At 38.5% G+C, this 14,066-nt stretch overlaps 1 protein-coding gene across 2 annotated transcripts; it reads right to left on the reverse strand.

Annotated features, from left to right (window-relative positions):
- Positions 1–339: 339 nt before the first annotated feature.
- On the reverse strand, positions 340–1,704 carry LOC120253342. 2 transcript variants are annotated; one of them, XM_039261676.1, is made up of 3 exons: positions 870–1,704; positions 674–779; positions 340–565 (listed from the first exon to the last, which is right to left on the reverse strand). In XM_039261676.1, the coding sequence occupies exons 1-3, from the start codon at positions 879–881 to the stop codon at positions 363–365; spliced, it is 321 nt and encodes a 106-aa protein (XP_039117610.1). In that variant the 5' UTR covers positions 882–1,704; the 3' UTR covers positions 340–362. The 2 variants fall into 2 exon arrangements, with proteins under 2 accessions (XP_039117610.1, XP_039117609.1); XM_039261675.1 differs by having other exon boundaries at positions 674–1,699.
- Positions 1,705–14,066: the final 12,362 nt, after the last annotated feature.

Raw genomic sequence — 14,066 nt, forward strand, 5'->3', positions numbered from 1 at the left:
AAAGTTTGTGAATTGGATGCACTTTTCCTTAGAAAATTAAGGAAATCATGCGTCTCAGCATGGCTACCTGATGAAACAAATACATTCATGATAGAAAACAAATTCTTTTTTTGTGCTAAAATCCTACATCAATAGCATGTTTTAGAACTTCTGTGACTTTTAAAGAAGCACTCCCCTTTTACAAGAATTGACAAAATCACTTTCGAGCAGAACCTAGATTTCCAAGACATTTTCACACAAGTAAGGAATACAACATTATTTGATATCTAGGTTGGCTTAGCATCTTCATCTCCTTGTACACACATCAAATAATATAGATTCATGATAAGCACATTTAGCTTGGCACGAGCATATCCTGAAAACTAGATGTTCCAATAAACAACCTTCCTCTGATCCATCACAACACATATTCTATAAGACTCAAGTAATAAATCAAATTGGCTAAACCTATCCATCAATGCTTTTGCAGTAGCTGCAATCACCACATAACCATGTTCTGCCTCATCATGGGCGGTATTTGTGATTGGAACATCCCTGATGATCTCTTGGATGTTTGATAGAGCATCTGATAGATAAAGTTGAATCATTTTATTAATCTAGTTTTCCAAGACTTCAAGCTGATGCGTCACATTAGCAAATTCAGCAACCACACCAACATTAGAGAGACAATTACCCAATGTTTCTGCAGCCCTTGAGAGAATATGACTGGCAAATTCATCCCCAATGCTTGCATTTAGCCGAGTCTGGCCGATGGCATCTGGTAACATCTCATATGCTGCCTTCAAGTTTACAACATCAATTTTAGTAATAGGAGTTATAGATTCAGCAACAAATTCATCAAGCTGCAAGATAGACATGCTATAGTACACCTCATCGAACATTGTCTAAATAACAAGAACAGGATCACAGTGATTCTGGTTGAGCCCATAGCTTGTCTTCAATGAAGTATTTATTTTGTCAAAATAGGTTGATTCCTGCTGCTCATCACCCTTCACCACGTCAATCTGCTCAGTGGGGAATTTCATCGAACAGTTGATGGGCGAATTTAGACACTGAGATGGGAAACAAGCAACTGTACTGACTTGGACATCATGAGTCTATCTTCGTCTTAGACTCATCTTTCTTCATCTTGGACCCACCTTGCATGGACCCTTGCATAGAGTGTGTTGATCTTAGCTTCTAGATCTTACAATTCCACTGATTCAGCCATGGAGGGATTTTCTCTCAATGAAAGCACCAAAATTTAATGAATTCCAGATCAATTAAGCTGTAATTAATTGAACCATGAATTCACTACAAGATTTCTCAATCTCCAACTATCTTCATAGAAGAATTTAGTAAATCTAATCCTTCCACAAATCAAGCTGTTCAATTAGTAAACAACAAACAAAATAGCAAATCCATTATCTAAACACCCATCCATACTCAAGTTTATAATTAAGAAATAGAACAAGAGATCAAATTGCAAACAAGCACCAAATGAAAATATTAAGCTTATAGAGCTATAGATCCATAAGAAATAGACTAGAAAATAGGAAAATATTGGGAATCACTTCCCTTCTACCGAATCGTCCGAGACACCAGTCAAGCCTAAAAACTCTCTTTTCTCTTTTTCAATACCTTTTTCGCTCTCTTCTCTTTCCTTTTAATAGTCCTCTGCCTTGGGATTAGCTCTTGTAATCCACCTATTGAAGAATACCTATCCCAATGAGTCATTACAGTTATATAAACCAAACAAACCACTGCATAAAAGAGGAAGAGAAAATCATCTAAAGAGGGTAATGGTGGTGTTGAAGGTGTTGAAGGTGTTCAGGGATTGTTGTGATTATTATGTTGCTATGTTAAAAATTAAAGTTTGAAGAAGAGGAAGAGAAGAAGCTTGACGTGTTACTTGATCATTGGAGTCTAGTGCGATGTTAGCATGTTAGTTATAAATCTTTGGACAGTTAAGCCATGCCAGCATTTCAATTAAAACAGTTATGCCACATCAGCAATTACATAGCTTTGTATAAATAGAAATTGTATTACAATCCAATGTATGATTCTAATTACAATAGAGTGAGAATCTAGTTGCTCTTCTTCTTCCTCACTTCAATCTCTCATTTCTTCTTATTGAATGGAAGTCATAACATGTGGATCTTCTCTTTGCAGCTACTTTTCAGGGTTACATATTCACAATTGTGGAGAAAGAAGCTTCTGTTGCTGCTTTCTTAGTTTTCCTGAGCTGATTTCAATAGAAATTAACATGGTAAAAAGGATCTTATCAAGGTCTTCTAGGTTTCTTGATTTGTTCTATATTTGAGCTTAACCTTTTCTCTTGAGTTTTGAGGCTTCTCTTTAATTTCCGCTGAATACAATTTAGCAAAAGTTAGGACTTTTATTGATCCTTCTACCACTCTTTACATTCATGCCTTTGACAATCCTGGGATGATTTTGGTTTCTAAGGCATTTGATTGTTTAGGTTTTTATTATTGGAAGAAAGACATAGAGATAACTTTGTCTACCAAAAATGCACTAGGTTTTGTTAGTGGTGATTGCAGGAAACTTAGATCTAATTATGTTGATTTACCTTGCTTGGAAGTGTGGAATAGTTTGTTAACTTCATGGATAATAAATGCTCTTGATAAGGCGATTTTGGAGAGTGTTGTTTTTACCTCAACTGCTTGTGAAATTTGGATGGAATTTGAAGAAAATTTCAAGCAATCAAATGGTCAACTATATTAAGTTCAGAAAGAACATGGCCAAATCTCTCAAGGTTCTAGCAGAATTACTTCATATTAAAAGGCTTTGGGATAAACTAAAAGCTTTGAAAGGTTTACCCCAATGTTGTGGAGCTATCCAAGAACTACTGAATTTTGATGACCATTACCAACAGTAAGGGGTAATTTCTTGATAATGAGACCATTACCTAGTACAAGACAAGCTTATTATTTGTTAATTCAAGAAGAGAAATAGAGGGAGATATACTTAGGCTCATAGGTTTCCTCAAAAGCTGTTTCTTTGAATGTTGGTTCAAGCATTGGTACTAGGAACTAGATGAAAACCTTTGCAAGGTTCTTTTAAGAACAAAGAAGATCTTAAGAAACACAATTTATTTTGTGATTACTACAAAAAATTAGGACATATCAAGGAGAGATGCTGTAACATTTATGGTTTCCCAAATAATGTCAAGGGAAACAAGGATAGAAAAATAGCTACACAAGTTGGAGGTTGCTCTGAGTTCACTACTACAACACATAATAGCATGCAAGGTCATTTACCTGATTTAATTGCTTCTCAGTACAAAAAATTGATGTCTTTGCTCAATGAATCCCCAAGGTCACCAATTCAGTAACAAAAATAGGCACATTGTACGTACTCGTCTTAACAAATTTTGCCTATTCTTCTTCTACCAATCTTTCTGGTAGAATAGCTAAACTCTTGCATTTTTTTTTGAAGGTTCTTATGTTTTTAATAGTAATTGCAATCATTCTATTGTCTTTTCTGCCTGGATAATTGCCACTGGGCTACTAATCATATGTGCATGGTGAAACTTTTTGAAACCTTAAATTTTTTACCTAAATCTTTACATGTTACTCTCCCCACTAGATCAGAAATTTCTGTTATTCAAATTGGATCAATTAGACTTGCTAATAATCTTCAAATTTCTGATGTTCTGTTGGTCCCTAGTTTCCAATATAATCTCGATTTGTGAAGAGAAACAATGATAAGAAATAACTACGAGTGGCAGTAATGGGAAAGAATTTCATTCTTATTATCCATGGGCCCATTTGGAGCCCATTTTGGTGTTGGGCCCTATAGGCATGTGCATGTTAGTCACATGCGTTTATGTTTTATAGATCATCTCTCATTGTGTTGAGGATGAGGACTGTAGGTCAGGATTTTGTTATTGTTTTGTTCTTGAGACGAGCTTGAGAGTTGTTCAAGCCATCAAAGATATTCTTCATAGTGGATTCCAATTGCCGACCCCCGTGGAGATGTAGGCAAGAGTGCTGAACTCCACGTAATTACTGTATCATGGTTTGTGTGTGTGTTTTCCTTCTTTTTCTATTATTGCCCTATCTTTGCATGTGTTTTGGAGACTAATCTTGATAGGTTATTGGAACATCTATGGGTGTCTTACTGCTTCCGAAAGGGATCTTAAGTGAAGGCTTAAGTCCCCCCAACAATTGGCATCATAGCTATTTGTTTATAGCTTGGGTACATTTCTGCACACTAGGTGTTCGACAAAATTCCTGAAAGATGTCTTCAATTGGTAATGCTAAGGTTGGAAAGTATGAGATTGAAAAGTTCAATGGGAAGAACGATTTCTCCTATTGGAAGATGCAAATGAAGAATTTGATGATATCACAAAAACTACATAAGGCACTGTTGGGGAAGGAAAAGAAACCGAAAGAAATGAGTGATGAAGATTGGGAAGATCTTGATATGGAGGCACGCATAGTTATTATTTTATGTTTGGATAGGGATGTCTCCTTCTTGGTGAATGATGAGATGACAGCGGCCAGCATGTGGTTGAAATTAGAGTCCAATTTCATGACAAAAACCTTGACAAATCGCATCTACTTGAAGGCCAAGTTGTACACTTGCAAAATGGATGAAGGAACTTCAATCCGGGATCACATAAGCAAGTTTGAAAGGATAGTTTCAAATTTGAAGGATGTGGAGGTCAAAGTAGAGGATGAAGATCAAGCTATTCTTTTGCTACTTTATTTGCCACCATCATTTGAGAACCTTGTACAGACATTGATGCTTGTGTGTGAGACACTCTCTATGAACGATATTAGAACATCACTCTTATCAGATGATCTTTGGAAGATGGCTACAGGTAGAACAGTGAACAAGGAGCAAGCACAATTATTGTTTATAAGGGGAAGGTCAAATGAAAGGGGGAAGGTGCAAAGAGGGAAATCAAGATCAAAGTCAAGACCCATTGTAAAAGTAGTATGCTACAATTGTGGAGAGCTCGGGCATTATAAGGCCGACTGTTCCAACAAGAAAGTAAATTGGAGGAAGAAGAACAACAAAAATAACAAGGTGAAGTAGGTCAAAGAAGAAGCAAGATGTATTACATTTAGCCCGAATCAATGGAAATACATTTTTATATATAATTGTTTGGTTTATGGTTCGAGCTTTGTGTTCACTGATGTATTATTAGATTGCATGAGAACTCTATGGTTCAATTTCTAGGTTATACTTGGATGCGCGGGATGTGTCATTGTATTCACTTAGCTGAAAGGGATCCATATATGAATATAGGATTCGGGTATTTTATACCCCTCCAACTATTAGGGATAAACCTCGATATTGTGCTTGACCCTAATCAGAGATTTCCCTAGTCTTAATGCAATCATAGGAGGATTTGGTAGGAAGAGATTCCATACCAATACTTGTATGGGATTTGGGATTGACCGCCGAGGGATTCAGGGTTAATCTACTTTAGAAGTCTCTTGGCCCAACCACCATTGCTTTGTAACCCTGGAATCCTTTTAGCTTTAGTAACCCCAAGGGAATCCGCATCTGTGACTGATAAGTGCTTGTGTATAAGTAATACAAAGTATTCTTTTCTTATAATGAGCATTACTTTTCTCAGATTTTATTGCTTATTCTTGTGTATATGTGTTCTTTTGTACATGTAGGGTTATGGAGATAATTGTGGAAAAAAGTAACCAAAAGTAGATCGTGGATGCATTTGTTGATAAAGTCTTGGGTGAACAAACATGAAAACACAAGTTGTGCTCAAAAACATGTGAGTTTGTGCCAACCTCCATTGTGCTTGAGCGGACACGCAAATTGGAGGGGCACAAAGTCACACTCATGTGTTCCGACTTGTGCAATGCTAGCAAGATCTTCGTCAATATGGTTTAATTGAAGACGCGATGCGATCTACCACATAGATGTGTGCCCATTCATGTGGCCTCGATGAAAAATGTGGACTCGGGAGTATTTTGGCGAAATACTGTAGCATTTACTATTCATAGCTTGCAGGGAATCAACTTCTGGAAATTCCACACGCCACTGTGGATGCCCTATTCCAACCCTTATAAAAACTGTTATTTCAAATGTTTTAAGGGGATTCCTTTCCTATCATTTTCCCATCTTTTCCCCATCCTTGGAGGCGCTCGTGGCTAGGGTTTGGAGAAGCTTAGGCTAGGTCTTAGGAGTGGTTCTACTGCCTTCGACATCCCGTTCCTTTAGAAGAGAGTTATTGGGGGAGCTTTCGTCGGCGTTGATTCGACGAGGTGTGCCCTAGGCTTGACGAGGGAACCCGTAGAGAAGATGAGGCATCTCCACAAGACAATCGATACGAACTAGAAGGGTTTTTTTTTCTATGGATAGCATGCTTTTACTTTCAACTTCATTGTTGATTGAATATTGCTCCACGGAGAGCTAAACCCATGGTGGGTACTTGGACTTGTAAACCCTATGATGATTTTGTTTCTTTAACGTTTATTATGCTTTTTTAATTGATGTTTTAATTGAGTTCCATCCTTGAATGTTTATTGCATTGATTTTCCCTTAGAGTGACATTAGAGTTGAGAATCTATCTTTGTAATCCCTATAGATAAGTGACACACCATGAGGGTTGGACAAAGCAAGGTTGGAGAGGGTCGAGAGGGTGAGTCGAGAGGTAGCGGAACGTCCCCTTTCCCTTCCGTTGTGATTTATCCTACCTTCACATTCCAAGAGTTCTTTGCGGTCATGATAGAGTGAAGTACTGAGAGACAAACTCCACTGGGGCTTAGTTGCGCAAGCAACATAGTGAAGTGTTGAAGTAATCCTTAGTGCTGGGATTAATTGTAACTAGGGGTCTTTCGCTTGGACTAAAGGGTTAGATCTATATTAGGGAATAGGGTTTATCACTTGGAGTCCCTAGAGCTTCTTGCAACCCCACACAGTGTGAGGCGTCGAGAGTATCCCTTTCCACAAGGGCATAGTATGAGGGTTAGTCACGGTTGACCTTAGGTTTGGGACCGTGTGTCTTAGGATTTCCACGACTCATTGAAAATCATTTAGGAGGCATAATGAGGAGTCTTGCACTTAAAACAATAGTCTGAGGGTAAGCAATGTCCGGGTTCCCCATTTTCTATCGATTGCCTCTCCTTATTTCTATTGCATCTCTTTCTTCTTTTCTTGATTCTAATTTGCATCAATATTGTTTACACCACCCTTAAATCATCTTCACTATAGTTAAATAGAAATTCTTGTGTTTCTGAGCACTATTCCATATGGATACGACTACCCACTCACCAGGGTACTTTATTACTTCAACAACCTATGCACTTGCGGTACACACACGCAAAGGGTGTGTCAGTGACCGTCTTCCTTCCTAGATCTTTCACCCAATCACCTTGATGTGTAAATATTTTCCTCTAGTTCATTTTAATCTTTTTAATAGTTTTGAACACTTGCATTTGTTCTGTCGGTTAAACAATGAGTGAAAAGGAAGTAAGGGTAGCTCCTAAGCACCATGGAATACGACCCTTGTGTCACACAAGGTACTATTTGACGACCTCGTGCACTTGTGGGAGATCACATCAAATTTTTGGTGCCTTTGCCAGGGAACTACAAGGAATAGTCGTAAAACATGTAGCTTGTTGATTTAGCCATTTTATTTTATTCCATTTTTTTATCTTGTTTTTATTTGCTCTTGTTTTATATATGCTTATTCCTATTTTCATTGTTGTATCTCATCACCTCATTGTATTTCTTTACATACATTTTTTTTTCTTCTTTGTGATTATGGATTTAGATAATGATTGGAGTAATTACTATTATTCATAGAACCCACATTCACCTATTGAGAATGGTTTGTGGAAAGCACAGTATTGCAACAGGGCGAACACCTTTAATCTTAGGGAATGAAGCACCCAAGATTTGTTCAATCAGTTTATGAATTCACATGAGGTCGCCTCGGTAGTAAAGCATGATCCTCCAGCTTTTCCCCCGATGTTTATTAGAGAGAAACCAAAGAATGAGTTTGATGACTCCTTTAGATTAATTCAGCAAAATGAGGAAAATACAGGTCATATAAGGCCTAATAGTTATGAAGAAATAAGTCATGTCAAGGAAGTGATTCAAATTCATCAAAATTTTGGGGTCATGCCATGGGAGACAATTCAAACAATGGAAATTCATCAGCGGAGGAAAATAAAGGGTTCAAGGATATAGATCTGGGAAAATATGGGAGAATGAGGTTGCCAATTGAAGAGCCACCAGAGATAGAGTTGAAATAGTTTCCTAAGCACTTAGAATATGCTTTCCTAGTAGAGGGGTTAAAACTCCCAATCATCATTGCTTTAGATTTTGCAGTCGAACAGAAGAGTAGACTTTTAAACATTTTGAAGAAACAAAAGAAAGCTATGGCTCGGAAGGATTTAGACATAAAGGGGATCAGTCCCTCTTTCTGTGCTCACAAAATCCCCTCATAGAAGATAACCATAGCCATCAACAATAACTCAACAGAGATTTAACCCCAACATGAAAGAGGTGGTGCTTAATGAGGTCATCAAACTCCTTTATGCAGGCATTACTTATTCAATCTCTGATAGTGCGTCGGTGAGTCCAATATAAGTAGTACCAAAAAAGGATGGAATGACTGTTATCACCAATTAAAAAAATGAGTTTGTTCCAGCCAGAACTGACACGGGGTGGCGAGTATGCATAAATTATAGCAAGCTCAATGATGCCATTCAAAAGGATCACTTCCCATTGCCATTTATTGACCAGATGCTCGAACGATTAGTAGGGCATTCATACTACTACTTCTTAGATGGTCTTTCTAGGTATTTCCAAATCCCCATCGCCCCAAAATACCAAGAGAAGATGACCTTCACTTGTCTGTACGGCACTTTTGCTTGATGGCAATCTTTGAAAATATGGTAGAAGACATCATGGAAGTATTCATAGACAACTTTTCGGTCTTCGGTGATACCTTTGAGTTATGCCTCATAAATTTGGTGTGAGTTCTGGCATAGTCCGAAGATACCTATCTGGTCCTCAGTTGGGAAATATGTCATTTCATGGTGAAATCTACGGTTGCCACTATCTAGAAACTACCCCCTCTACTCCAATGAAAGCTATCAAAAGTTTCTTGGGCCACACAAGGTTCTACAGGAGATTAGTCAAGAACTTCTCATCGTTTGCCTGACCTTTGATAAAAGTACTTGAAAAAGATGTCCCCTTTGAGTTCAATGAAGAATGCATGACTGTTTTTCTCACCCTTAAGCAAAAAATTATGGAACATTGATCATAGTTTCCCCCGATTGGAATTTGCTGTTCAAATTATTGTGTGATGCTAGCAACTATGGAGTTGGGGCCATGCTAGGGCAACGATGAGACATTTATTTTCACCCTATCTATATTGCGAGTAAGGTAGTTGTGTATATTGATCATTCTGCCCTAAAATATCCATTGAACAAATCAGATTCCAAGCCTCACTTGATCCGATTGGTCTTATGCTCCATGAGTTTGATCTAGAGATAAAGGACAAAAAATGGGTGGAAAACTTGGCTACAGATCACTTGTCTCGCCTTGAGGAAGTTCACAAGAATGTATTGGAAAAAAGGGACATAAATGACACATTCCCAAGAGAGCAGTTGTATAGCATTAAGGTGGTCAAGGAAGAAGAAACTCCATAGTTTACCGGCTTCACAAATTACTTGCCTGCAAAATACTCCCCCAAAATGGCTTACTTATCAACAAAGGAAGAAATTTTTAAAGGATATGAAAAACTATATATGGGAGGATCCTTATTTTTTCAAGATTCGCTTTGATCAGGTTGTTAGAATGTGCATTTCACAATTGGAGGGACAAGACATTTTGAGGCACTATCATTTGGGTCCAACTGGGTGTCACTGCAGTGTAAATTGCATGGCGAGAAAAATTCTAGATGCAGGTTTCTATTGGCATTCTATGTTCCAAGACATACAAGATTTGTAATAAGATGTGATGGTGTCAATGGGGAGGAAATCTCTCCTGCCGGGATGAGATGCCCCAAAATTGGGATCAAGTTTGTGAAGTGTTCGATGTTTGGGGGATTGACTTTATGGGCCTGTTTCCTAGTTTGCATGGCCACAAGTTCATCCTTGTGGCAGTCAATTATTTATCAAGATGTGAGGAAGCACAAACACTCCCTACGAGCGATGCAAGGGCGCTGGTGAAATTTTTTAAAAAATTGTTTTCCAGATTTGGCACACCAAGATCAATTATTAGCGATTGAGATACTCATTTTTGTAATTCCCAATTTGAGAAGATTTTGAAATGGTATGGTATCTCTCACAAAACCGCCACACCATATCATCCTCAAACTATTGGGCAAGTCTAAGTTTTAAACAGAGAATTAAAGCAAATCCTTGAGAAGATAGTTGCTGATCACAGGAAAGATTGGGCTGATCATTTAGATGATGCCCTCTGGGCCTATAGGACCGCCTATAAAACACCCACCGGGGTTACTCCTTACAGGCTGGTTAACGAAAAGTTCGCTACCTACCCGTTGGGGTTGAACATAGGGCATACTAAGCAATCAAGCATCTCAATCTTGATCGACACTTAACAGGTCAAAAAAGTGAATTAGATGAATGGTGCACCATGGCTTACAATGATTTGGTATATTACAAAAAAAAGATCGAAAGAGTACCATGAATGGCACATTAAACAAGGTAAGCACTTTTAAAGAGGCAGATCAGGTTTTGCTCTTTAGCTCGAGATTGAAATTCTTTCCAGGAAAATTAAAGTCATGATGGTCCTGGCCTACACGGTTTCACAAGTGTTCTCGCATGGCGCTGTCAATATAACACATCCGGATAGGAGGAAATTCAAAGTGAATGGCCATCGGTTGAAACCATACTTGTTTGGCAACATGTTCAAGAATATTGGAGGCAACTCTCCTCTATTTGACACACCATGAAGGTAAGAGAAGGTACGTCGAGCTGATGACATTAAACAAGCGCTTCTTGGGAGGCAACCCAAGCTCTTCGTATTCAATTTTTTTGTATTCTTTGTGTGTTTTGTTACTTGCTTGTTGTGTTGTTGATCATGTCTTTACTCTTTATTGTTGCATTTGATGTTTAATTCATGCATGTATTGAGTTCTTGGTGTTTATTCTTTGATTTGGTGTCATTTGAATGCAAATTCTTGCTCAAGTTGGTGTCCTAGATATTGTTCTTTGATTTGCATAATGGTGCAAACAAGGGAATGGGCAAATGCTGATTTTTCCAGGGCTTGCGGCCAAGCTTGCAGCTATAAGGGCACCTACAAGCCTTGGCCCAGAGGCCTTGCAGGCAGCCTTGCCGGCGCAAGGCTGCCCGCAAACCACTGGCGGCCATTAAGGGGCTGCCCTCTCTCCGTTTCTTTCACTATTCACTTTCTTCTCCATTGTTCTGCTTAATTTCTCCATCATTTCTCCTTCTTTTTTCTTCATTTCTTCACCATTTTATTTTATTTTTCTTGCTCTAAACTCCTCTCCTACCTCCAGCAACCTCATTCTTGTGATTTATTTGAAGTTTCACCATCATTTTCACCAAGTTCTCATTAGGGCACTCTCACAAGCCCTAACATAAGGTTTGCTCTTCTCTTCTTCATTTCTCTTGTTTTTTCATGCCTTTGTGGTATAAATCTTATCATTGAATGAATGGTTATGTTTTAATTGTGTATTTTGACCTCTTTGCAAGCTTTGTAAAATTTTTAAAAGCTCTATGTACAAGGGGAAATCTTGCAAAAAAATTTTGGGGGTCTTTAACATCTTTTGAGTTGCTTGACACCCCTAGAATACTAAACCCTTGCTTCTTTTGCTTGTGATTTGATTTTACAATCTTGTCTTGTAGGAATGCCAACTAAATGCATAGTTTCAAAGAGAGCAAGGAAGGATGAATACACCTATCATTGGTGAACCATGCTTCAGAAAGAAACACACAACACAAGATATGCTCTTTTGGCGCGTAAACCCTTTGCCACCATTTGGACAATTAATTGGAATGATTTAGAAGCATTGGGTTTGGCCAGTGTTATCTTGGAGCACATTTGACATGATGGATGGGACAAGATTTTCTCCATTGATGAAGCTGGCTATCTTGAGTTCACTCTCAAAGTCCTAAGCATGATAGAGGTAGTCAAGCACTCCAACTTTGTTCGGCAAGCATGGACAATATCTTTTCAAGCATTCGGGAAGCGGCACATGATAACTCATGCACAACTAGGTATTTACTTGGGGTTCTATGAAAATCATTACACACAAAAGCTTGAGTTTCACTATTTGCCCGTGGACTTCCTTTCACACATATCACCTGCTGCTTATTGGGCTACCATCGTGGGGTCAAGAAAAAATAAGGCATCCCAAATGGATAACCGCTCATCATTACATCCACACACTCCTGACTAGAGGTATTGGAGATAGACTTGATTCGATGAGAGTTGTGTCATGCTCTGATCTTTTGATGATGTACAGCAATTTTTAGCACTACCCTATTCACTCAAAACAACTTTTTGCCAATGTGCTCTCACATCGGGGACAGTTCACATGCCTTGGGGTAATTTTCATTGCAACTTACATTACACTTATGGTTCTAGGCATGGGGTTGATTGAGCACACTTAATAGGCTCCAGCTTGGTGAAGAAGAAGGAGATCTAAATGATGGCCTAATCGTCATTGCGTAGGATCGTGGTTGAGGAATAACTAGCTGCGAACAGCCGGGGATGGATGCGACTTGTATGTTGGGGAGAAATGATCCGAAGCTTCAAGAATGCCGACCCGCTGTCCAAACAATCGCGATACCACAAACCAAAAACTAATCCACAAAAAACTCCTAGAAGCATAGAGCATGAATTACGAGAAAGCCGAAACTTTTATCTCACGAATCCTGGAGAACTCACAAGAACAATGGTAGTAAGACAACTCTTATTTCGTGAATAATAATCAAAGTTCTATTTTTCAAAAGAGAAGATACGATGCTATTTATAGTTGACTTAAACTTGGGATACAAGAAAACTATCTTATTAAAATTAGCTAGAGAATCAATCTAAAAATAGAAAATGAAAATTTGCTAGGAAAACAATCTAAAAATAGGAAATGAAAATTTGCTAGGAAAACAATCTAAAAATAGAAAATTAAAATTTGCTAGAAAATCAAGCTAAATATGGGAATAGTATCCAATGGATACTGTAGCATGTGAAGATGGCAGGCGAATCTCTCCACTCTTAATCTTAGAATACTTGATTTCTTGGTTTATTCCGATTTGATTTTGTTTCCTTCTAGAAATTGGGTTGGTTTAGAAAAAAGATATTTTTGACTAATTTGTCATAAAAGGAAGCTACATCTCCCTTTGTTTGCATGGCCCAGCAAAGATAGGCACAGTTTTCTTCTTCGACATGCATGTGAGTGTGAGGCCCACATGTGGCGTAGCTCCAAATGCTTCTCTCTTGCTATCCTCTTGTTTGACTAAGTATGGAATTATGTCCTCACTTATAGTACACCTTAGTACAATTAAGGTAGAAGAAATTGGAAACACCGCCATATCAATATAATTTAAAAATAAGCTTAAGGGAGCATTCACCTTGTTTTGGATTTGTTTAGCACGGCTTTGTGTAATTGGTCCTTGATATGCTTCCTCTTCTATACCAGTTGAACTATTACTATTCATATGTGGTGTAGTTGGCATGGGCATGATATCCTCATCAGCACTCGAGGCATGCATATTATTGGCGGCACCGCCCTTCTTGGGATGTTGACATTGGTCTCCATATGGATAGTTGAGAAATGAGATAGCACGTACATTCTTGCCGGACGCCAGCGTTTGGGGAGCGTGACACCGTTCCCTTACAGGAGACAAAGTCTGAGTCTGATGAAATTCCCGAGCTAGTAGAGCAGCTTTTATAGGAGATGCAGAGTAAGATACAGTGCCTTTGACGAGGATAGCAGGAGATCTTTATAGTACTACACCAGATGTCCAGGGACATGTCAGAGGTCCTATTATTCATACGAGGGTCTTCTTCATCCGTTGGCACCACTTCTACTGCCACCACATCATTGGCACCACCTTTTCCTTCCAACACATAGCACTTCGTTTGAT

The sequence above is a fragment of the Dioscorea cayenensis genome, unplaced genomic scaffold (genome assembly GCF_009730915.1).
Source record: "Dioscorea cayenensis subsp. rotundata cultivar TDr96_F1 unplaced genomic scaffold, TDr96_F1_v2_PseudoChromosome.rev07_lg8_w22 25.fasta BLBR01000054.1, whole genome shotgun sequence".
Taxonomy (NCBI): domain Eukaryota; kingdom Viridiplantae; phylum Streptophyta; class Magnoliopsida; order Dioscoreales; family Dioscoreaceae; genus Dioscorea; species Dioscorea cayenensis.